The 25,417-nt window shown below is 40.6% G+C and overlaps 2 protein-coding genes across 8 annotated transcripts in view; one reads left to right on the top strand and one right to left on the bottom strand.

Annotated features, from left to right (window-relative positions):
- Nucleotides 1–6,089: 6,089 nt before the first annotated feature.
- On the top strand, nt 6,090–14,647 carry LOC133408048 (cysteine-rich and transmembrane domain-containing protein 1-like). The gene is made up of 3 exons (XM_061686535.1): nt 6,090–6,236; nt 10,874–11,182; nt 13,134–14,647. Exons 2-3 carry the CDS (start codon nt 10,888–10,890, stop codon nt 13,235–13,237), a joined length of 399 nt encoding a protein of 132 aa, XP_061542519.1. The 5' UTR covers nt 6,090–6,236; nt 10,874–10,887; the 3' UTR covers nt 13,238–14,647.
- A 3,526-nt stretch (nt 14,648–18,173) lies between these two features.
- tenm2a (teneurin transmembrane protein 2a) overlaps nt 18,174–25,417 on the bottom strand; it is a 245,648-nt gene continuing 238,404 nt past the window's right edge. For all 7 annotated transcript variants that reach the window (XM_061685215.1, XM_061685221.1, XM_061685217.1 and 4 more), the window contains 9 exons: nt 24,690–24,925; nt 24,292–24,588; nt 23,646–24,203; nt 23,268–23,537; nt 22,710–23,120; nt 21,274–21,384; nt 20,915–21,182; nt 20,507–20,637; nt 18,174–20,419 (listed from right to left, as the gene is read on the bottom strand). In XM_061685215.1, the coding sequence (XP_061541199.1) occupies nt 19,682–20,419; nt 20,507–20,637; nt 20,915–21,182; nt 21,274–21,384; nt 22,710–23,120; nt 23,268–23,537; nt 23,646–24,203; nt 24,292–24,588; nt 24,690–24,925 (3,020 nt within the window). In that variant the 3' untranslated portion in view covers nt 18,174–19,681. The remainder of the gene's footprint in view (nt 20,420–20,506; nt 20,638–20,914; nt 21,183–21,273; nt 21,385–22,709; nt 23,121–23,267; nt 23,538–23,645; nt 24,204–24,291; nt 24,589–24,689; nt 24,926–25,417) is intronic.

Raw genomic sequence — 25,417 nt, 5'->3', positions numbered from 1 at the left:
AGTTAATTTTTTCCCCTCAATGGACACACAGCACCCCATATTGACAAGAAAAAAAATTAATTGTTCAAATTGTTGCTGATTTATTAAAAAAGAAAAACTGAAATATCACACAGCCGTAAGTATTCAGACCCTTTGCTGTGACACTCATATATTTCTTCTGATCATCCTTAAGATGGTTCTACATCTTCATTGGAGTTCAGCTGTTTTTGATTGGACTTGATTAGGAAAGCCACACCCTTGTCTGTGTAAGACCTTACAGCTCACAGTGTATATCAGAGCAAATGACATTCATGAGGTCAAAGGAACTGCCTGAAGTGCTTAGAGACAGAATTGTGGCAAGGCACAGATCTGGCCAAGGTTACAAAAAAAATTCTGCTGCACTTAAGGTTCCTCCATAATCCTGAAATGGAAGATGTTTGGGACGATCAAAACCCTTCCTCGAGGTGGCCGTCCGGCCAAACTCAGCAATTGGGGGAGAAGAGACTTTGTGAGAGAGGTCAAGAAGAACCCAAAGATCACTGTGGATGAGCTCCAGAGATGCAGTCGGGAGATGGACAAAAGTTACAGAAAGTCAACCATCACTGCAGCCCTCCACCAGTTGGAGCTTTATGGCAGAGTAGCTCGACGCTAGCCTCTCCTCAGTGCAAGGCACCTGAAAGCCCGCATGGAGTTTGCTTAAAAAAAAAAAAAAAAAAAAAAACACCTGAAGGACTCCAAGATGGTGAGAAATAATATTCTCTGGTCTGATGAGACCGATATATAAATTGTTGGCCTTAATTCTAAGTGACGTGTGGAGAAAACCAGACACTGCTCATCACCTGTCCAATACAGTTCCCAACAGTGAAGAGCTGCTCAGAACATCAGACTGGGCAGAAGGTTCACCTTCAAAAAAGACAATGACCCTACGCACACAGCTAAAATACAGAAGGAGTGGCTTCAGAACAACTCCGATAGCTGGGATAGGCTCCAGCATACCCGCGACCATTGTGAGGATAAAAGCTGGAGAGAAAATGGATGTATGCTTGTTAATTAGCCAATGTGTTTGTGTTTGTCGCTCTGGCACAATCAAGCTGCTCCTTTCAACTCCCACATTCTGGAGGTGATCTCTGATAAGCTTCTGTGGAGTCGAGCTTTGTCATTTTGGAGGATAGTATTTTGATCCTAGACGGTGGATTTGTGGGATTGTCACTGGTTGGCAAATCTCATCCGGATATCACTGCATTTTGATTGCTTTGAATGATGATCTAACCATACAGTCCACCTTCCATAGGCAACGTCTTAACTCATAGCATATTGTTCAGGCAGTGCAGTTGTTGCAACCCCATGAACCTGTATGCAGCCTGTACCAGATTGTCTACATACAGTATGCACATGTCGCAGGTCTTCACGTGTTATTGACCCACGTTTGGGTCACGACCCACCGGTTGGCAATCACTGCTCTCAACAATCACTGTGATGTTGATCATTTTTGTTATTGATATTATTATTATTATTATACATAAAGATGCAGAGTGTACACTCGCAACCACCGGCTACAACATTTGATACATCCAATTGATTTGACTTAATATTGCTCAGTTTTGATTTGGTATACTGCACTGTTTATATGACACACATACATTGGCGTTTTATATTTAAAAAAAAAAATTGCTACACCGCTAAATCAATAATTTTAATAAGCGGAACCATGATTACAAATGCATTCACATAAGCAGCATTACACAATAAATACGACTGTCTGCTGTAATGTACTTGTTTGTAGTCCAATACAGACACATGGCATTGCCACTAAATTTCTGAACAAGTTTCTGTTTACTCCTTGCATAAAATTCCTCATCTTTCTTGTGGGAAACCAAGAAGTCAATGACTCTGCTGCTACACGCGCATTAAAATGTTTTTGGGTGTTTGGTCATTGCATCACAGTAAAGCACTTCACTTGAGACAGATCCCACCTTCCCTCTGAGTTTAAAATTAACTCAATTGCTCCTTTGCCCTTTTCCACAGTCAAAATATCCCCTTCTTTCCATTGCCACCTCCCCCTCTTCCCTCCTCTCCCACTCCAGTTTCAGTATAGGAAGTCTGCTTGGACTGGGGCTGGTCGACAAGGCTCTATTTTTGTCAGCTGCTGCTGTTCAAGGAGCATTGCTGACAATGTAAACAGATACTCAAATACACGGCCTGCTTGGTCACATAGAGTGGAATGGGGAGTGGGAGTGGCACACTTACCACTAATGTATACAATATGTGCACTGTACACATGCACCACAACATTAGCAAAACTTGTACAGCATAATTCAATGCAAGAGATGTGTCAAATAGTCATCCTCTACAAAGGTAATAGTAATGCCCAGTTTTAATTGACAGTGTCAGGGAAGTATTAAATTCACAATATTTTTTATCATTGCGGTTGTACTTTGAAATTGTGTAATCCTACAGTAATTTCAGCTTTTCATAGTATTTTGGACTGTATCATGGACAGTAACTCAGAAGTTCTTTAGCTGGAGTATGGGGGCCCATGGGGGTTTGTGAGTCGTAGCTTGCAAAATAATTTGCAGCAAATTATGTTATCACCTTCAATAATTTCATACCTACAGTACAATAAAACAAAAACAAAAACCAACTACTCCTCCCTACTGTGTGTCAATTCAAAGTTATAATTTATATGTATATAATATGCAAGCTGTCACATAAATCTGATATCCCTGTCTTGTAAAAAGTAATTTTAGAACAAAAGGTCTATTATTATATAAAGGTCTATTTCTTTAGAACACAAGGCTATTTTTTTCGAGAACAAAATTTGTTGTTTTTTCCTTGAGAATATAGTGCTATTTTTAGAGAACAACGGCATATTTTACAGAATAAATGGCATAATATTATGAGAATAAAGTTGAATTTTTTTAAATACACTTGTTAAAAGAAAAGACTTTCTTCCGTCGTTAAACTTTGACCTATATGCAGTATGTATCATATAGATGACACTAAACACAACACATTTAATATCATCATAGGGATACGGTAAGGTAATTTACATGTTTAATTAGTGTGAAGATTTTGAGGGGTCCTTGGAAAAATTGGAAAATTGAAAGGGGTCTCTGGACCCTAAAGGTTTGAGAGCCCCTGATGTAACTCACCAGTCATAACCAAAATATTATACACAGCTCTCAATGTAGAACATGTACCACACCAAAACCTATAAAATGTTGTTTACCTCATTTAGTTGAATCAGAGTCAAAATATGACATGTTGCTCTCAGTACAGTGCAAAAACTCAACATTAGTTGTCATTAATCTAATTATATTCGTCGAAATGTTGTGTAAGTGACACTATATTATAGTCATCCATCCATCCATCCATTTTCTGAGCCGCTTCTCCTGGCGTGCTCGAGCCTATCCCAGCTGTCATCGGGCAGGAGGCGGGGTACACCCTGAACTGGTTGCCAGCCAATCGCAGGGCACATACAAACAAACAACCATTCACACTCACAGTCACACCTACGGGCAATTTAGAGTCTCCAATTAATGCATGTTTTTGGGATGTGGGAGGAAACCGGAGTGCCCGGAGAAAACCCACGCAGGCACGGGGAGAACATGCAAACTCCACACAGGCGGGGCCGGGGATTGAACACCGCTCCTCAGAACTGTGAGGCAGACGTTCTAACCAGTCGCCCACCGTGCCGCCTACTGTAGTCATGTGATGTTTATTCTACTTCCTCGTGTGTTGCGGAGCACTCCATGAACCTAATAGCACGTGTCAGATCTGAGTTTTAACAGATGTTGCCAGCCGGACTATTGCTTCATGTATTACCAGAAAACATATTGTCCACAGTCAACCTTTACTGTCTGCAACCATAGCTTAGATTCTTCTACTTTTCCTTTCGGCTTGTCCCTTTAGGGGTCGCCACAACGCGTAATCATTATGTAAGCAAGTCCCACAGTCTATATGTGTTATACATGATATGTGTCTAGAGTAAGTGTAGAACCCAATTGCATTACACCATACCCCAGTAATCGTTGGTAAAAACAAATGCAGCTGTATTGTGACATGCATGTTTACTTACTTCAGTGTATTGACAATAAATGTCTCAAAACTGACTAAACAGGAAAAAGTGTTATTTGTTTTTTGCTAATGATATGACGAGAACAACAAACTAGTAGGTAGGTAAGTATGTTTTATTTATACAGTACCTACAGCACTGTTCAAAGCGATCACAAAATGTTGAAATTTTCAGGGTTAAAAAAAAAGACTATTCTACAAAAAGGAATCTGATGCAGAATAAATATATTTTAATGTATTAATTGTGCTAATGAACAATGTAAACGTGTATGTGAAGATATAAGGCCATACTGTGTGTCTATCTGTCTGTCTATCTAATCTAATCTATCTATCTATCTATCTATCTATCTATCTATCTATCTATCTATCTATCTATCTATCTATCTATCTATCTATCTATATATCTATTTATCTATCTATCTATCTATCTATCTATCTATCTATCTATCTATCTATCTATCTATCTATCTATCTATCTATCTATCTATCTATCTATCTATCTATCTATCTATCTATCTATCTATCTATCTATCTATCTAATCTAATCTAATCTGACTCAACCACAACTGCATTTCCTGGTTCAATTCATTTGGTATTTAAATAGTCCTCTTCATGTCGGTCACATTTAAATTTTTGACCAAGGCGACCCTAACAAATGATCAACAATATATTGCCACTGTGAAGCTTCAAACAGGATGTTCTCGGTGGGAAGGGGCCACTGACTGAGTTTATTGCAAAGTATTGTCACAGCGAGTAGATTTTAGGTTAATCGTGAAATTTGACCCTGAAAACCGAATATCTCCTAACTTTAGTATAAGTAGTGACTGTATGTATAGGAATAGGCTTACTACACCGTTTAGGTAGCGTTTACTGAATGCTTCCATCTACTGGAAAACATTAAAACTACACTATCCTGGTGTGCGTGTGTGTGTAAATATAATATATATGTGTGTATGTGTGTATGTGTGTACGTGTGTACGTGTGTATGTGTGTATGTGTGTATGTGTGTGCGTGTGCGTGTGTGTGTGTGTGTGTGCGTTTACGTAGTCGTAGCTTAGTCCTTTAAGACATTATATGACTTTCCACCTGTTCATGATTAACTCATAAAGATTACTTGCTGAGTATCTTTTGTGGACCTGGTGACGCAGGCCTTTGATGAGGTCAAATGATCAGGATGATGGCCTTTCCCGGACGTCTCTCTGGTGATCTCTGATTGCACAATGATGGGCAGTTATGGTCTCAGTCATATACATATGCACATAGTCGCCCAACAACAATAACAATGTCGTACGTCGTGTCGCCACCGTATTGCATGTGGAGCAATTGGAGAAGTGTCTTAGTCCGTGAGCTCCTTGGAGACGTCTTCCAACCGTTTACAGTCAGATCTCATGGGTCACTAACTTTCACAGGTAAGAAAGAATGAACAATTATGTGTTAATAGAATTGGCTGACTTTGTGGCTAATACTATGAAGTCCTGCAGGTGATACAGTAAAATAATAAAAGAAGAAGAAAGAAAATGATAAATCTCCAACCACACATCACATTTACGGATCTTGTTACTCACACAGATTAAATATTTAGCATTTATTAATATTCTAATATAAATTCTATAAATACTGAAACAATATTTTAATATATTTACGCTCATTTATATTTCAGTATTCATCATCACAAGTAACAGTGCTTTCATACATTGGTAGCTGTTAAAACTCCTGAAATCACGTAACACTTACTGTGATGATAAATATTGAAATTTATATGATATCAGATTAAAAATGGCATGCGATGGTTTTAATCTGCTTTCTAAGTAGATTAGTGTGTGTGTTGAATGGGTGAATGACAGACATTAACTTTGTGCACTTAAGGCGCTTTATGAAGTTCAGTACATTTACTGCATTATTTTACGTACAGATTTGACACATACAATATGGCAGATGTGCTGAAGTATCAAGCTAACCAGCTCAAAGAGGTGTGTCTATGTACATAAGTCTATGGTCGATATAGCCAATCACGTGTTTAGTTTCCCACAAATAGCACCCCCCTCTGTGTGACGTCACGTCCCGCTAGACGCACTCGACGCTGTGGGAGATAAACGTTTTTTCACAGCGGTGGCAAAAACAAACGTACAAGGATTGGTTTTCTTCAAAGATACAAATCAATTTGAGCTACTATTTCTTCGAAGGTAAGGCTTAGTAAATACGCAAGTGTTTCTAAACCGAGTTATTGAGCTTCAGTGTGTTTACTGAGCGGGTTGGGCTTTTGGCCTACAGGTGCACTTGCATTGTTCCCTCAACATCATGATAATGTCGGATTGCCACTGAGTGTACATTCATAGGACTGCAATTACTGTGTTTACAGGTAAACACGACTAAATTACTAAAGTGGTTAATCGCTGATGAAATGCACAAAAGAATAAAATAACAAAAAAATCTAGCGGATGGAGAACGATTACTGCAGTATTCAAGCTTGATTGAAATTTTCACCCTAGAGCTGAATGTCGGATGTCTCATTGCAACAAATATTTGCTGTACTGTTAGGCTTGCTAGTTTCTGTCATAACTATTTGTAGTCCTCACTTTAGTGCGTTTTCATTTTCATTTAGCTTTGCCCTGAGATGGGTCCGTGAAAGCAGGGAACAAAGGCTGCCAAACTTAAACCTCTGTTTGCACTTCTTTAGATGCCAAAGCGACATCTTCATGTTCTGTCAAAGGATTTCAAAACGTGAAATGTCCATGTATGTTTTTTTATTTTTAATTATTTTTTTTTGTCAGTACATCAAACGATTATTAATAAGCGTCATGATATTGATGTGGAAACAATGGTCTCACGCAAGTATTGTTGCCTTACAAGAGGGGGGGAACAAATGGACATAAACTTGCAGCCACAAATGGACCATAAACTTGCAGCCACAACCGAATGAGGTTAATCTATGCCGTATTGAAAGCACATTAATACTTTTGTTGACATTATCAAGAACTGTATTGACTCTACAACAGAATTCCTCATTGATGTAAGATTGAATATTTTTGATAGATTGATTTCTATTTTTAATACAGAGCTTACTGTGATCAATGTTGTCATGGGCGTACATCTCATTGCCTTCAGGTGAAACAAAGCAAATTATAAGACATTGGTCTCCTACTCCCAGAGCACTGTTTTACCACAGTTACAAAGCCTCGCCATCTGTCAGCAACGTGAAGAACATTTTGAGGTAAAAGGTCAATTATTTTTGACAAAAGCAGAAATTGAGGAACTAAAATCAAGGAAGTATTTCTCATGATGGAAAACGCATAACTCAACTCGATTTTGTTAACACTAAATTCCACAATACTTTGACCCTAATCAAGGGGTTTGCGTTTCCATTACAGATCTGTAATAAAGATACTGTATCCACTTGTATTGCATGTGTACCGTTGAGAAATTCTGGAGCTATGTTTTTCCGTAGAGGGGAGATTGAATGCGTCTGCAGAGGCTGACCTGAAAGCAGTCGTTGGTGTTTATAGTGTACATATAGTGAGTGACAGAGGAGTCTTTCATTTTCTGTTGCTATGGTGGTTTTGCATGAGCGAATCTAGCCAAGAAGGCTTGAACAAGAGTTGTGATGTTCCAGCAGCCTTTAGCCGGTTTGTTGGGTAGGTCGGTCAACACTTAATTGAACCTGTTGGAAATCCTGGAAATACAGCTTTTGTGGAAAAACACTTCCTGCTCACAAGGTCTAGAGTGGAGCAATTAATGTTAGGACATTGCTTGGAATGTGTGAAAGTGGTTATGCACATCTAACTCGACACACATCACGTCAGATGTCTCAAACCGTGTGTGACCATGCAAAAAAAATCAGTCCACGTCGGTTTAGCATTTCTCTCTTTCCCATGGTAAATGTCATTAGCCTCTCACAGCACACTGACACAAGCTCGTCCTTTTGTGAAGTCTGTGTGAACAGCAAGATGGTGGTGCTTATCTGCTGAGTTGTGATTGATAATTGGATCACGAGACATTCCTCCACACTTTAAAATCATCTTTTTCAACTGTGTAGAATATGCTGTGCATATTTTATGAGACAACAACCGGCATGAAACAGGATTATGGATCCATGAAAACCGCTAATGCTCTGTTGTGGTAAAGTGTTGCGTCACTTTAGTGGCTTTCAGAGAGGAGCCCCAAGGAATTCATTACCTAGTGTGGCTCTAGAGGGCAAATTACAGCAAACAAAAACATGAATCACGAATGCATCGGTCTAAAAGTCAAACATGATCCACTGCAACCAAGAACGTGATTATCAGTTTGTTATGGACTTTGCTATCAACAGACGGTTGTTAACAAAGTTGATCTGTAGCATTTGAATATTAATGATTTATCTCACCAAGACAATTCTGTGCTTCCAACCCTGTTGCAACGTTTTTTCAAAGGTCCCTTTTAGGTTAATTCAGGGGTCTGCAACCCACGGGTCCGGAGCCACGTGTGGCTCTTTCCCTTCTGCTGTGGCTCCATGTGACTTTGGAAAATAGAGTATTTATTTAAAATTTGTTTTTAATTGACTTCTGTTTTAGTTTCAAATGTAATTATAAATTTCAAGTTTGTTGTTCTTGTAACATTAAAATTAAATGTTTTAAGAAAAAAACATTTTTTTTCAGCATTTTGGCATGAAAAGTAAGTTCACACGGCACTTTTTATTGATTTATTTTTAAATTTATTTTTTTTTTTTTTTAAATTGATGGAACCAAGGCGGCACGGTGGCCGACTGGTTAGAGCGTCAGCCTCACAGTTCTGAGGAGCGGGGTTCAATCCCCGGTCCCGCCTGTGTGGAGTTTGCATGTTCTCCCCGTGCCTGCGTGGGTTTTCTCCGGGCACTCCGGTTTCCTCCCACATCCCAAAAACATGCATTAATTGGGGACTCTAAATTGCCCGTAGGTGTGAATGTGTGTGCGAATGTTGTTTGTTTGTATGTGCCCTGTGATTGGTTGGCAACCAGTTCAGGGTGTACCCCGCCTCCTGCCCGGTGATAGCTGGGATAGGCTCCAGCACGCCCGCGACCCTAGTGAGGAGAAGCGGCTCAGAAGATGGATGGATGGATGGATGGATGGATGATTGATTGATTGAACCATCGAACCTGTGAGGCTGACGCTCTAACCAGCCGGCCACCGTGCCGTGCCGCCTTGATTGAACCAAATCCTATAAAACATTGATTCCTTTCCTTACCCACCGATGAGGCACAAGGTTAGTGTTTGTGATACTGTGAGACATCCATCCATTTTCTGAGCCGCTTATCCTCACCAGGGTCGCGGGAGTGCTGGAGCCTATCCCAGCTATCTTCGGAAGGAGGCGGGGTACACCCTGAACTGGTTGCCAGCCAATCGCAGTGCACACATAAACAAACAACCATTCGCACTCACATTCACACCTATGGGCAATTTAGAATCTTCAATCAACCTACCATGCATGTTTTTGGGATGTGGGAGGAAACCGGAGTGCCCGGAGCAAACCCACGCAGACACGGGGAGAACATGCAAACTCCACACAGGTGGGGCCAGGGATTGAACCCCGGTCCTCAGAACTGAGGCAGACGCTCTAACCAGTCGTCACCGTGCCGCCTAGTGTGAGACAATGTTTGTGAATTTTGTCTCAATTCATTGTGATGTAAAGTTGCGACGGTGACGTTTTAGCTTAATATTAAACCTTTTTTCTGTCATCAGTTCTTATGTGTGTTTGAAGACTAAAAGAAATGGTAAAAGCCATCAGTGCAAAAGTGCAACCAACCGTTTACCTTGTTAGCTGTCTCAATCTTGGCATAGGCGTTTTATTGTTTCCCTCACCCAACTGACTGAGAGTTGACTTCACTGAAGCTCCGCGCTGTATAGGCTGAGGCTCGGAGCGCATCAGACACTATACATGGGGAAAGCCTCATTTATACAATATAATCTTATTCCAAGTGTTCCACTGAGGCGACTGGTCATTAATTTTAACAAAGTTAAGACACACTTTATTCGCCGCTGCCATTGGGCACAAGCACGTCTTCGTGCGCGTTCTTCTTTGTTGGTTTTTGCTGCTTCTTCGTTGGTTTTCATCACTTCTTACTCGGTCGGGGCTGGCGGACTAGGCATCGAAGCTGCGAACTGAAATTTTTAAATTTGAACAATTGTGGGAGAACTGAAACGTAAGTCCCGGTTCCAATTGGTTCTCGATGCCCAACCATAGTAATCTGTGCCATTGTGAGCAGTGTGCGTCGGTGATCCAAATTTTTGCGGCAAAACCAGTGGCTGACTGATCGGGCATTCATGAAAACAGTTTCCAAACCATGCACACTGCGTGAAAGTTCAGTCTGGTTCAGCCGCGTTGCACGGTGTGTGGCAACCTTTAAGCATTGGCACTGCGCCTCACACTCTCAGTCCTGGCAATGTAGTGGGCAAAATGCATTATGCGGTACCCATAATTCATTATGGTGATGTTTTGAACTATAGTTACTGCAGTTGTACAAAGTCAAGCAAAACTTTGCTTGTTGCATTTGTTCCTGTCGATATTATGTGTGCATTAACTATTTGTCAGGCTAAGGTTGGTATTTGTGAATTTATTTCATAAAACCCTGGCTTGTGTTTTAAATGGATAAGGTTTCTTTTGTGCCAAGAACATTAGCCCAATTGACCATCTGAGTCATTGCTGCCACATTTAAATCAATTGGCCTATAAAGCTGACTGTATCAGAGATGTGCAAGTGATTAATTGCACTGACCCACATTGAGAAAAAAATCTGAGATGCACTTAATCTGCAATAAATGAACTGCAATATAGCGAGAGATTACAGTAGTGTAGTTTTTTTTTTTCCCCAGGTGATTGCTGAGAAATGAATCCAGACCAGCCCCCCCCATACCCAGGCCCGTCGGCTCCAGTCTACCCAGCTCAGGGCCAGCACCCTCAAGGCTACCCACCTCAGGGTTATCCTCCACAGGGGTACCCTGTAAACATGCAACAGCCTAATCCAAGTTACCCAAACTACCCCCCTGGACCAATGGGTTCCGGAGGCCCCTATGCAGGGCCAGGACAGCCACCTTATCAAGGATATGCTGGACAGCCACAATATGGCTGGCAGGGTGGCCCCCCACCTGGATCTATGTATGGGGAACCTCCTAAAAACACAGGTGGGTGCTAGAACAGACAAGCAGTATCATGATTATGAGGATTTTTTTTAGTAACTGCTACAATGCTATGTTCATGTTATCTGTTAATTAAGGCCCATTTGCACTCGTGATACACCGAAATGAAAATTATTGGCCGAAACCAAGGCCAAAAATCGAAACGCCGAAAAAATTTATGCCAATTATTAGTACAAGTGCATTCATGATTATGACTGTGTACATAATGAATATACTTCATTTCTCACTGACATTCTAACAATGCAGATAGATGGGGCTGGGCGATATGGGGGGAATAGCATCACAATACTTCTTACATCACTATATCGATGCAGTAATTCCTCATTTATTGCGGGGGCTAGGTTCCGGATTACCCCTGCACTCGTTGAACTCTGAGAAGTGTTGGCCAAAGCTGTATAAATCTCCCCAGTCCCACACTTGTTAATCTATCCCGCACTCTTATTCACCCCTACTATACTCTGAGAAACATTTCCTGTACTCTTTAATACTTTATATACTCTTAAACATACATAATACAAACATCCATCCATCCATTTTCTGAGCCGCTTCTCCTCCCTAGGGTCGCGGGCGTGCTGGAGCCTATCCTAGCTATCATCGGGCAGGAGTCGGGGTACACCCTGAACTGGTTGCCAGCCAATCGCAGGGCACATACAAACAAACAAACAACCATTCACACTCACATTCAGACTTACGGACAATTTAGAGTTGTCAATTAACCTACCATGCTTGTTTTGGGATGTGGGAGGAAACCGGAGTGCCCGGAGAAAACCCACGGGGAGAACATGCAAACTCCACACAGGCGGGGCCAGGAATTGAACCCCACTCCTGAGAACTGTGAGGCAGACGCTCTAACCAGTCGCCCACCGTGCCGCCATAATACAAACGACGACATGTACTCACAATTGAAGTTGAAGGTGATGCCGATTTTGAATGTACTGCATAGCCAGTAAAAGGATTAAAGCTGTCACCGTTATATTCTTTTTGTCTTTGTTAATGTACCGGACCGACGATTCAGTTTCTGTTATTTAGCTGCAACTGCTAGCATCTTCCTCTGCTCCTCACAACTCACGTTAAAAGGCGCACAGAACGTTTGGCTCATAGGGCTTGAGTATTGAGTAAGTATTGTAATGTCTTCCAATGATACATGACGAGACGTTTGTCCATTGTTCTCACATTTATTGAAAAGTAACTAAGCACTGTTACTGTGATATGTCATAGCCAGCTCCTGTACGCAACGAAGAAGCGATGCATTCAAAGACACTCTGAAATATCAGCTCTCAGCACAACTAAGCTCCTGTACTGTACAGGTATTTTATTAAAATAAGTAACTGTCAGACGATCAAATGGTATACTTGATCGTTATAATGATGAAGAATATTGACGTGTGCCAAGATCAAACTATCTTAAGATATGACTATGGCTGATCAGAACTATTACACAATCAGTGGCTCAAGATGCTGGAGATGTTGATTATTAATTAACCATAAAGCACTTGAGTTAACTGATCACGTCGTTTGTCAAAGTTTATAAATTCTATTGTAACTTAAACTTAAGTACCTGCTTGTCAAAAGCTGCCTGACTGTTTCCCCTCCCTCCACATGAATGGATTAATCACTAACACGGAGATGGAGACAGCCTGTTTTCTCACTTGTTTTTGTGTCACACAGTTGGTAACACCTATTGGTAGCCTAATCCCATCCCCATCCTGAAAGATAACAAAGGATCTGGCTAGTAATAGCCCAGAGCAGGGCTGGTATGACGTAACTGTAAAATGTTTGCCTTTACTTTGGAGACATCCCCCCTTGATTAGCTTAATTGGAAGGTCATATTAACTCATCGCTTGAGACTTGCTGTGTGAGTTCTGTCAATTCTCTTTGATATGATAGTTTTTTTTTAAAGGAAATTTGAATAATAACTTCTCCCTCTTTCCACACAGTGTACATGGTGGAGGACAGAAGAAGAGACAACTCTTCAGACACGTGCCTGACAGCCTGCTGGACAGCCCTATGTTGCTGCTGTCTCTGGGACATGCTGACTTAATGTTTCTCCGCACCTTCATTACACTACCCGCTCCACTATTTCTGTGCCTCAAAACACTAGCATCCCTTCTCCCCATCCATCCAGTTGGCCTTAAATCTTGTGCCCCCTTTTAACATTGCTTTCATTTCTTTCATCACTGTGCCTAAAATGTCTGCTTTGTCCCGTACGGCTGCTTTCCCACTTAATGTCATTGTGAAGTCCTTAGCACCAACTGCCTGAGTGACTGTCCATCATCAGGGGCAACTTTGTAGCAGCTTGTGAGCTTCATTATCTACCCTGAGCATACATTCATAGGAAAACCTACTTTTGTCGTTTTTTATTTAAATTTTTTCCTTCAATGTTTTGTGTAAAGATGACAACATGTCAGAACAATCTGTATAACACAGACCTGCAAAAAAAAACATGGCAACGTTGTCACACGCATGCTTGGCTTCGTAGTCAGCGATGTCACTTTGTAAAGAACGCTGCACACAGTGGCAACATCAGCTTGGCATCCTGGTCTTAACCAAAGCCGCATAAATGCATGTACTCTTTGCTGGAGAAGCATTACAAGCACACATCACTACAACAGTCCTCTGATCTACCCGTGATGTTTTGGTTGTGACATACAGAATAAATATTGATGTCTGTGTACGTCCTTTTTAACAGACAACCATCTCCAGTATTTACACTGAAACAAAAACTTCCACTTTAAGTTGCCATTGATGGCTGTTGAATTCAAATATCCATGTCAACATGGAGGACTGGCAGTGAATGAGCTATAGGTTTGTGCTTGCAAGCTCTGAAAAAGTCAAAACATTGTCTTTAACTGAGAGAATGGTGAAGTGTAAATTGCTCCCTCATCACTGTCATTTTGCAGTCATCCTACACCACATATGAAAGAATGCTCAGACACTATAACACAGGCACACAGTATGTTGCACTCAGGCTTATCTCATGTGAGGGTCTTAAGCACTTTATGATGATTACCTCTTGGTATGTTCCCACTCCATCTACTCTTCTAGCTTTCTTTCAGCCACATTTTTGCTTTCGCAGCTATATTCCTTCATCTTGATAGCTTTTAATTTCATACATTGTCCCACAAACCTGTAACCCCCTTTCTACCAATGAGCTGACAATTGGAATGTTTTTATTTTGATTTGCACATTGTCTTCAAGTGAAATCAAGTAATAAACTGTTTTGAGGATGGCAGTGATTTATGTTTCACTACTTTTACCAGATTAATATTAACTGGAGGGCTGTCCTGGCTGATCTGAGTTCGTTTTCCACTGCAATCTTTTTTCTTTTTTTAAGCACTCGGGATTTAACTGAAAATGAAAAACCATGCTGTGATCAATAAAACTAACGACCCATTACATGCCTGTTTGCTTTAAATGAAAATCTTGCATTAAAATAATTTATTCCCATCAAGTCAAATGCTTTGTTTTTAATTGGGTGGGTGGAAGCAGCATATATCTGAAAAGTGTGCACGTATTGGAGAGCGAAGACCATAGATCACTATTTCCCTCACTGCCAAGATGTGTGGATTCACTCAGCTGTTCATAATTAATTACAAAAATAATTTTACACCCCACCTACCTGCCTACTCAACATGAAATGTTTCTGTGCGTAAGGTAAATATTGGGTTGTGGAGAGTTTATAGTACTCCCTAATACTTTGATTTCCATTTCTCAGTTGCCTTTAGGACACAGATTGCAATGAACACACCAAACCCTGTGCTACAGAATTTCGGAAAACAAATTAAGCAATAAACATTGAAATATAGTATGATGAAAAGTAAAATCTGCTGTACCTGGTAAGTTGTTAATATATAACTAAGCATGTAAAACCCCAAACATTTAGAATAGGTAATGATTCTTCAAATGTAATAACAGATGCAATATCAAAATACCACTCTGCTCCTTGGTTCACTCCAGAATTATGTAAACTGCAAGCTAAAGGATGTCAACTAGAACACCACTATTAAAAGAAAACTGGCCTTATCCACAAAATGTACAGCACTCACAATCTAAATTTAGGACATGCCAAATCCCACCACTACTGTATTCGGATATTACTAACACAGGTGATGGTAACGAACAAATTCTCTGTAGTAAACAATGTATTACGCTTGCCAGACTCTACCCACTCCTATTCCACAGAACAAGTAATGAATTACTAGACAAATTTAAATTAATTTCATTGTCTAGTTGAAGTCCTCCTCGTATTCATGAACTTAAAGCCAAACTTGAAATATTCACCTGCAGCGAACCAGAAATGCCATTGGGTTTTATGATCCGTCATCATTTTATCGCGTATGTGGAGTGTGCAGTCAACTGTCAACAAAAATAACTATATCACTTAATAATGCAAAATATATATTTGGAAAATAAAAGCCAATTAAAATATTTCCTTTTGCTCCTGAACCTCAACATACCGCGTCGGCACATCAGTATGGTAGACATGTCCTTCATTTTCACACACATTGTAAACTGTCATCTGTGAGTGATGTTTGTTTTTAATTTAGATTATGCAGCATTAAATGTTGATTTCTCCAGAAACATTCCTTGTCTTTAATTCATCTATGGTTTGCAAACCAGGGGTCAAATAGCTCAATATATCTCGGCGTCAGGTGTCGCACATCGGCGCTTGTGACTCATATTTTGAGTGACAAAAAAAAAACAAGAGCAACATAATTGTCAAATTTAGAATTATATTTGAAAAATGAAAGAAATAATTTTCATTCTAATTAAATATTAATTATTTATTTTTAAAGGCACAGAGGGCCACAGCAGAAGGATGAAAGAGCCACATGCGGCTCTGGAGCCGTGGGTTGCAGACCCCTGCCCTAGTCCAATGTAGACACTGACTGTGTTTAATCGGTTTAATCTTTACAAATATTCGATAACAGATAAGACATTATCATTTGTAGTAATATTAATTCAGAACTGTCAACTTCTAAAAATTCACTTCCACAACAATTTGTCTGAATTTCCATATTTTTCAAATTTTTGTTAAGAAGATTACTACAGGATAGCTATTTCAGTTTATTAGGTAATAGGATAAAAATAACATCCAATGAGCATAATCATTATTCTATAATCATAGTCATTAATAAATTATTGTTTCAATATTTCATATTTCAGTGCATTTATCGCATCTACCATGTAATGGCAGACGCAATTGCAGCCTGAATCCAAGGATATGAGATTTCAACATGCCATCATCAAAAATATCTGTCTCTGGATTAATTAGCCTTTACCGATTCTGTTTTCAACTGTTGTAAAGAAAGAAAGTCTATTAAAATAAGATTATCAGATCTCAAAACTCAAAATTAAAACTCAGTACTATTTTACAAACATACAAATAACCTTGCTGATAGATTGGAATGGAAAGTGTATGCACAGACAATAGTTAAGGTTTCTATTTTCTGCAATGTACTTGTACAAATGTCTTGCATGCAATAATTTATTCCTGCATCCACTGCTGCTGAAATTATTCTAATTTCCCCCTTGTGTGACTCATAAAGTTACCTTGTTTTATATTATAAATATTCATATTAATATAGTATAGTATTAATATAGTATATAATATAGTATTAATATAGTAATATAGTTTGAATCATGGTAGGTTAACTGAATACTCTACATTGCCCTTAGGTGTGAATGTGACTGCGAATGGTTGTTTGTCTATATGTGCCCTGCGATTGGCTGGCGCCCAGTTCAAGGTGTACCCCGCCTCTCGCCCAGACTCAACTGGGATAGGCGCCAGCACGCTCGCGACCCTAGTGAGGATAAGCAGTGGAGAAAATGGATGGATGTATATTAATATAGGCTACTTTCAACCTTATAGGCCCCTGTTGTCATGTCACATATGCATTGAGTACTATTTCTGGTTTCAGAAGGCGTCCTCTGTTGCTGTTTGTAGCATAAACCTTAGTTTGGATAGGGTTAAGCTGGTCTAATACATTTGTTAAACACTGTATATTGCCAAGAGGTAGGATGTGGATGATAAAGAGGAGGGGCCCCAAGACAGAGCCCTGAAGCACACCTTGTCAGAAGTGTAGCTTATTCGCTACCATGGAGGTAATGATTAGGGACTTATGCCGCGTTGATATCGGATGCGAAATATACTTCTGCCTCTACAGCTCCACATCGTGTTTAGCCACGTTAGCTAACCAGCCATAGCTTGTAGGCAGCTGGCCGCATCCATGTGTTTCCTGATACAAACAGTGGAAAGCAGGGAGGTTGGGTGACTGCTCGACGTGGACGTGACATTTTTTTCATCACTATCAAGTCATTTCATCAAACTAATTTATGAAATTTGTACTGGCCAGCGTCTGAAGGGACTTGGTGGCCCGACACAGCACCATTTTGGTCCCTGGCCACCATTAATGTCAGAAGCTAGATATTCTTTAAAATCCAGAGCAATCAGTGTTGCAGGTGTAACGAGTTAGTTCAGTGATTTCTGTAACAAAATACGGATGATCCGTAATATTTGACAAATCTGTTAATTGGGTATTGCTTTTTATTTATTTATTTTACGAGTTGATGGTAAAAACTGGCGCCCGCTGGAGGTCACGGCACCCTGAGCATTTGACTGTAATGTGGTCGAACCAGCCAATTGCAAATACCATTGTAAGCAATGTCATTGGTCTGTATTATGTAGTTTATCCCCCCCCCCAAAAGCACAACATGAAAAAGAAATATTGTGTGAGGGACATTTCCAATAAACAATGAAAGAGCAAGCTGTTAAAATCAGTTGAATTGTCTGGTACCATCAGCTAGGATTGCTTTAAAATGCAACTTGCTTTTCAAAGTATGTAGACTCTGTTGAAATTAGCAAGAAAAGGGGGAAAGCATGAATATTTACTGTGTACTGCAAAAAAAATAAAAATAAAAACATTAGATGAAAGTGAACTAGACATTGTTGGGTTGAAATAAACAATCATGTTTTATTCATTAGTTCCCAGAAGAGTCTCGTTTTAGTGAGCGTGGTATCCTTTGATAATACTGATTTGGTACAATTTGACATCCATCACGAGTCTCTTCACAGTGAGGAGGATCCATTACTGCTACTGCTGTTGGGATCTAGGTCAGAAATCTTTGTTTCCAAAAACAAAGAAATGAAGAAAAACAAACAAAAACTGCAGACCAATGCTTTAAATATGCAATATCAGAGTGCCACAAAACTCTAGAGTAGTAATACCAGCCAAAGATTTTGCACATTACAAGCCACTTCCTCTTAGAAATATAAAACTCGATATTCTGAACAATATTCTACTGTGCTGCATAAAGGTAGGTCTATACACTGTACATCGAAATATATTTTGAAAAATCATTTTCACAGTTTTAAAGACTTTTATTTAGAGTATAAACCATTTTAAACACTTTATTACATAAATTATTATTTTTGAGAGTGACTATTATTTGCCCTGGTAGCAATCTAAAATAATACAAAAACAAAATGAACATTGAATACGTACATGATTTACAAAAGAAAATGAACTCATACAATAAAATTCATTTTGAATTAAACTGACTCATTCATGATTGTCATATAGTTCTAAGAATAAATAAATTAAAAAAAATAGTCATGTAAAATAAATACCATCTTAGCATGTTTTCTGTTTTATTGTGAGTGGTGGGTTCTGTACAGAAGTGCCTTGGTGAACGTCTCACAATCCTACTGCGACTGAAACGTACAAAACTACAGCATCTACGGAAACATCCTGAAATTTAGTGTAGTTAGACACATATGCAGTAACATGTTTATTTTCCTGGTTTAAAAAAAAGCAATGTTGTGTAGGTGCCACTGTCCACAAATATAGCCATCTTTTTTCATTTTGCTTTTTATGGTGTACTTTCTGGTCCATTAACAGTTCGTGGAGGCCTTCAGCTTTTCTTTTGCTTGCTTGGATGTGCACAGGACTGCTCAGTGATGGACAATGGGAGGCCTGAGACAAGGTGACGACTCATAGTGCTGGACAAACTTTTTAACATTGCCTTGTCTGTCACTGGTTTCCTCCCTTAGTTGTGTTGTTGTCATGGCAACACACTGGCGTGCTCTATAATCTTGTCCTTTTGCTTTCAGCGTCCATTATAGACAGAGAGTAGCCAGCGGAGCTCCACATATGTTCATGGGTGCTATCAGTGTGACCCAAAAAATATGGGTGAAAATAGCAATCATCTTTTTTAAAAAGGGGAATCTTCTTATTTATTAAGTAGTGCCTTTTCACTTATTCAGTTTTTTTTTCCTTAAAAGAAATGTTACTTTTTTTTTTTTTTTTTTTTTTTTGCCTATGGCAGTAAAATTAATAGTAGTTTTCTGTCACTCTTTTCAAAAGTCCCTGCAGCGTTCCATGAGTAACCCCATTTGTTGATGAAATCTTCAGAGAAAAAGGGTCGAGGAGGCTGGGAAGGGAAAAAGGGGTTAGGATGAGTAGGACAGATGCATTGTGGGCTGTTACCTCTTGCCCATCTCGTTCTGTCTAAGGAACTGGATATTGTTGCTGCTGTCAGCCAGTTCTGGATACTGCTCAACAGGAAGTACATAGTAGCCATCGTAGCCTTGTACTCTGCCTGTTGTTAGGAGCTGTTGTCGCTCACCCTCAGTCCAGAGGCGACTGCCTCCTTTTCCGTCTCTGGCCCTCTGCTGTTCCTTGGACCAGGCCCCCGCCAGGGCCCTCTGCCGAGCCAACTCCAACAGTCTAACCTTCTCCTCGTCCACCATGTCAGCAGAGAGCCCGTAGCGAATGCTCAGTACAAACGATGGCACTGCAAACTCCACCGTCACCCCTCTCCTGGAGCGGCCGCTTACTGTCACGTTGATGCCGCTCTCCAGTGACTTGCGGCCATTCGTAAGCCCCAAGGCCAAGAGGTCGCTGTCAGCGGAGCCAATTTTCACAAAGTAGTGGGAGTCCTTCCCGTCCTGCGTGTAGTGGGTGCCTTCCAGGTACTGGGCGCCATTCAGCACAAGAGCCACTTTGCGGCTGTCATCGCTGGCCAAAGCTGACACACCAGCGACCACTCTGCCTTCTTTGAGGGCCAGCATCACTCCGCGGCCTATGATGGGGGTGCTGGTGCCGAACCAGTGGCCGGGCTTGTCCTTTCGTCTACGCTGTTCCTTGTTGAGAAGACGACCCTCTAGAGCCATGAATGCTTGGTTGTGACGCTCCGCCGCCTGCTGCACACCAGTGATGAGCTACACAATATAAACAAAAAGAGATTGTGAGATCAATTGATGAAAAGCATAATGAATATCACAGCCATCATCAGTATCATTCAGTACCTGTCCATTCTCACAGTGCTGGGTAGCCTGCAGCTCGTACGGTGGCTCCACAAAGTAGAGCGAGTGTCGAGGGAATCCTGGGATTATGTTACTAAGTTGGAAGCCAAACATCACCAGCCAGCTCTTCACATCTACAGGACCAGATAAATTATAAATTACATTTATGAATGGCAAATTTACACAGGCTAGCCAATGATTAAATTTATTTTAAGTAGAATTTTAAAAATAGACTGTTTTCTTTAGTGACTAATGCAACTCAATGTGCAGCATCCCAAGATGGTTGCATAATGTAATGTTACCTGATGATTTTGTTTACTCACTAAAGATATGATAAGCAGCTTTTTAGCACTTTAAAAAACCTACTGTAAATCCCTTGCATAAAGTATACTATGCTAGATTCTTTCTTACCTGTGACGTAATTTTTTACATCTAACATGTCACTGAGGGGATTGTTGTTCTTGAACATGTATAGATTAAATGGAGCGGGATCTTTGCCAATCTTGGGCCAGATGCTGTAGTCAGGTGAAGTCCAGCGCCCAGCCAGGACATCATAGTCACGCTGGGTGAAGTGGACCAGCTTGGTCAGGGCGTCATACAGACCACCATGAAATCCGACCACAAGCTGGAACTCTGGGTTGGAGTCCAAATAAACCTCTCCATATGCTGTGTACTGCACCTGAGTGAGTAGAGCAGTGGCTTGTTTGGTATGAGCATACTGAGAAAACAGGTTACAAATAGTACTGGTATAAATTTTGTATTTGCATTACTTGTTTGATCATCTGTCCATTGCTGCTAAAAACAGCCAACGGTGTGCCGGTGTTGTCAGATGCTATGTAATATTCCTCTCCACTGCTGACCTCCATAGCAAAGACATGGCCCTGAACAAAAGAGATTACAATTTAAGTTGATTTGTTTTCACATTACTATAAACATATTGCTCCACTGTGATTTGCATTTCCAAGTTAGGATATTCATACAATACATGCTGATAATTAAAATATATTATTAGCCGTGCCCAAAACAAAGGCCACACCTTCTTATATTTTCTTGGATTCAAGAGCCAAGATTTGTTACTCAAGCGTGAACTAAATTAAGAACTCTACACAGCATTTTAAAGTTACAGTAAACTAAAACAATAAAAAAAAAAAAAAAAAAAAAAAACATATCTCCTTGTATGCCTACTGTCAACAAATTGTTTTCATTCGGGACAGTTCAACCACGCTCCATAATTTTCGATTGATAAATGTTCTGTCGCCCCCAAGATCCCCATCGACAAATACTTTTTGATGAGCCCCACCCCCGATAGTTGATAAAAACAATTTCGTTGGAGGGGCCCATCACGGCTTACAGTATGCAATTATGGTGCCAAGTCCTTGCCAACACGTGTGGTGTGCAACTACAATACAGAGCAGCTTGTAAATTTAACAACATTATGTATAATAATGAAAAATAAAAATAAAAATTTTGCTATGGTATTATTTCTGTAAGCTCATGCAATGTCTCACATTTACACTATAATTGTAAATTCTTGTCAACATCCCAGCTGTTAAGATTTGGACTCTGTGGTGGTCAATGTCTGTGTGTGATCTCCTGTTCCACAAACAACTCTGAACCACTCAAAATATGCTCATTGTGTAAATGCTTTCAGCATTCACACATTGTTATTAAAATATATTGTCGACTTCCTTTTTTCAGAGCATAATGTTGCTGAACCTTGCCTGGCCCAAGTTAAGCAAAGCCAGGCCATAAGATTGGCCCCATAAACTTCAATTGTAGGCAGTAGGTAATGACTGCATAACTTAATCCACCTCTCTGCTTACCCTGATGTAGTCAAAACTGTGTGAGAACTAATATTTTTCAGTTCCAACATAAACTTTATAGTGCCCATTAAAAGAAAGAAAATTCAAATAATGATTTGGCACAACACCGTTGTTTAGTCTAATTCCTTGTTGCTATTATCCTTTGCCTTGTGCATGTGAACATGCGTAACTATGAATTCTGCAATGGTTATATTTCATGAATCGTTTTTGTGAACTTGGAAAAAAAAAAACATCTGTATTCCCAAACATTTCCTCCCATTGCCATTGGGGTTTAAGAAGTGAGGTACCTACTTACAGCACCAGTAAAAGTTAAATAACTATTGCTTTGTAAATCTGTATGAACAAAATGTTGGTAGTGAACATCTGTACAAATAAACACCTACCTGGAGGTCATAGTAGAGTGAAGAGATTTCTGAACTTGAGTGGTTGAAAATGTGTGTCACTCTAGTTGGGTGGTTGAGATCAGCATAAAAGAACTGTAGGTGCTGTCCAAGGCTGTTCCTAGTCGAGACCCTCCGGCCCAACCCATCGTAGTGATAAACAACACTCCAGCCACCAGGGCCCCGATTGTAGGCCCTCAGGAGCTGACCCTTTGAATTGTAGTCGAACATGTCAGAACCGCGCTGGCTGAGGTAACCATCCTCGTCCAGGCGGTACTGAACATCTCCCAGCCGTGTGATGCGATCACGGAGGTCATAGCGCAGCGGCATGATCCGAGCGCTGTTCCCAGGGTTCAGGAGATGAAGGTTACCGTTCAGGTCATAGCTGTAACGCCATGTTGACCAGTCGTTCACCTGAATAAAATAAAAAAAAGAAAACACACAACAGAAATCCCAGAGTCTGTTAGTGTCAATAAGTCATATAACGAGCGTCACCAGTCCTCTGTCTGATAAAAGACCATAAATCTACATGATATAAACTCTTCCACATGGATTATTCACCTTGACCCCAGTGAGCTGTCCGTCTCCATCATAATCATAGCGATACTGAGTGGTGTTGGCATAGGGCCCGATTTTAAGCTCCCTTTTTACCACCCGTCCCATGCTGTCGTACTGCACCGTCATCCAGTACATGAGGGAACGGAAGATCTCATACTGGACCTCCTTGATGCGTCCGTGGGTGTCGAAATGCTTACTCAGCGTCATAACAGCTGTGGTGATGATCTGATTAATGTCATAGTAAATGACTCCAAACTTTCCAAAGTGCTCCACCTAGGACAGAAAGGTTTGCAGAATGTATACGTCTTATGCCAGCCAAGGAATATACTGGTACTTAAAAATCACTTATAAAGTCTGCATATTAATGCTCAAAGAGTGCACCTTGCCAGAGATTTCATCATATCTGTAGAGGTCCACGGGTAGAGGCGTTTCACTGATGACTGGCTTCATGCTTGCAATTCGGAAGCTGTTGTCATGGTAGGCGTAATCGAACCTTGCGTTGACCATCCCCTCCTCACTGAAGCGATAGATTTGCTTGTCGATGAGCGGGCCCATTTTACGATAGCGGATGGTACAAGAGAAGCCACCGCTCTGTAGATTGACCATCTTCAGCACGCCTGCTGTCTCATCGTAGCCAAAGGTGACAGCAGTGCTGTCATATACAATCTCGTCCAACTTGGCCAGCTTGCCGTATTTGTAGAGGACACGCCGGCCGGTGCCCATGTAATGTGTGGCCTGAGGCCTGCCGTCTTCGGTGAAGTCGTGGATGATGGAGGCATTGCTCTCCGGTGGGTTGTAAGTGTTGCGGATGTATCCGATGGATACGTGTGTGAACATGGTGTGGCGGGCGACGCTTGGCATGGTGACAGCTGTGACCCGGTTTGAGGTATCAAACTCAAAGATGTACTGCTTTTGGCTCTGCAGCAATAATACCATGGACTGGACACAGAGAATTCAAGAATTCAAGGGACCTTTGACATAGGTGCATTTGTCTGCATAATGTAATAAATGTGATAACTGTACTTACTTTATCAAGGTAACTGTAACTCCAAACCTTCCCATCCACAAAAGAGCGAGACAGGATGCGTCCATGGGGATCAAACTCAGTTCTCTCGCTCATGCCCCCCCTCTGCAGGCCAACAAGCTGACCAGTGGATGAATAGGACACATTGACCACTGCCAGGCTGCTGCTAGGCAACCACATAGCCGGCCGGCCCTGAGCATCGTACATGATGCGCAGTGTAAACTTGCGGTGATCATCGTAAATCTTCTCTGTGCGAGTGTTACGGTCAAAGTCAATGGAGAGGAGGTTGCGACTATGTGCCTGGAGAAAGATACACATTTACAAAGCTTAGTTTGACATTTTCACTCGGAAATAGGTATTTTAACTGTTTTATGAAAGGATTGCAGGTCTGATCAACTCACCCTTAGCTTCCTGCCAAACACTGTAATTTTTCCTTTGGTCTGCTCCTTACGCAGACGCCATTCTATGGAATTTAGGCCATTGTCTGTAGGAAGCGTTATATTCCTGCGACCAATAGTAGGGCTGACATACCCTGCCAGGATGTGGGGCTCTGTGTGAAAACTTATCCCCATTCCATTGGCATACATCACTCTCAGGGTCCCATTGTTGCACATCTGGTAATTGTTTCTTACCTGGTCTTTAGAGGGAAAACAATGTACAGATGTCAAGATAGATTGCCTGACCATAATGCAGTGAATCCACTGAAGGATATGACACATCAAAGGATATAGTTCTGAATATCACTAACAGGTAAACAAAACCCGTGCTAGCATTACTTTACGTTTGTAAAAAGCAGAAGCAAAATCAGAAGCGACCTAGTCAACTTTAACTGTGTTTCCCAATTCCATAATTTGCACTAAAAGACACAAATGTAATAGAATGGAAATTTAATGTATATGTGTTATTGTTTGTATGTGCCCTGCGATTGGCTGGCAACCAGTTCAGGGTGTACCCTGCCTCCTGCCCGATGACAGCTGGGATAGGCTCCAGCACGCCCGCGACCCTCGTGAGGAGAAGCGGCTCAGAAAATCGATGGAAGGATATATATATATAAATATATATATATATATATATATATATATATATATATATATATATATATATATATATATATATATATATATAACTC

This window comes from Phycodurus eques, chromosome 9 (assembly GCF_024500275.1).
Source record: "Phycodurus eques isolate BA_2022a chromosome 9, UOR_Pequ_1.1, whole genome shotgun sequence".
Lineage (NCBI taxonomy): Eukaryota > Metazoa > Chordata > Actinopteri > Syngnathiformes > Syngnathidae > Phycodurus > Phycodurus eques.
The sequence above is the reverse complement of the archived record's forward strand: the minus strand, read 5'-3'. Positions and strand labels throughout refer to the sequence as shown.

Bases quoted from the DNA above. Each gene is read 5' to 3' on its own strand.
- LOC133408048 (XM_061686535.1), top strand. From the start codon at position 10,888: ATGAATCCAGACCAGCCCCCCCCATACCCAGGCCCGTCGGCTCCAGTC. The intron at 11,183-13,133 runs GTGGGTGCTAGA...CTTTCCACACAG, and splicing joins GGAACCTCCTAAAAACACAG to TGTACATGGTGGAGGACAGA.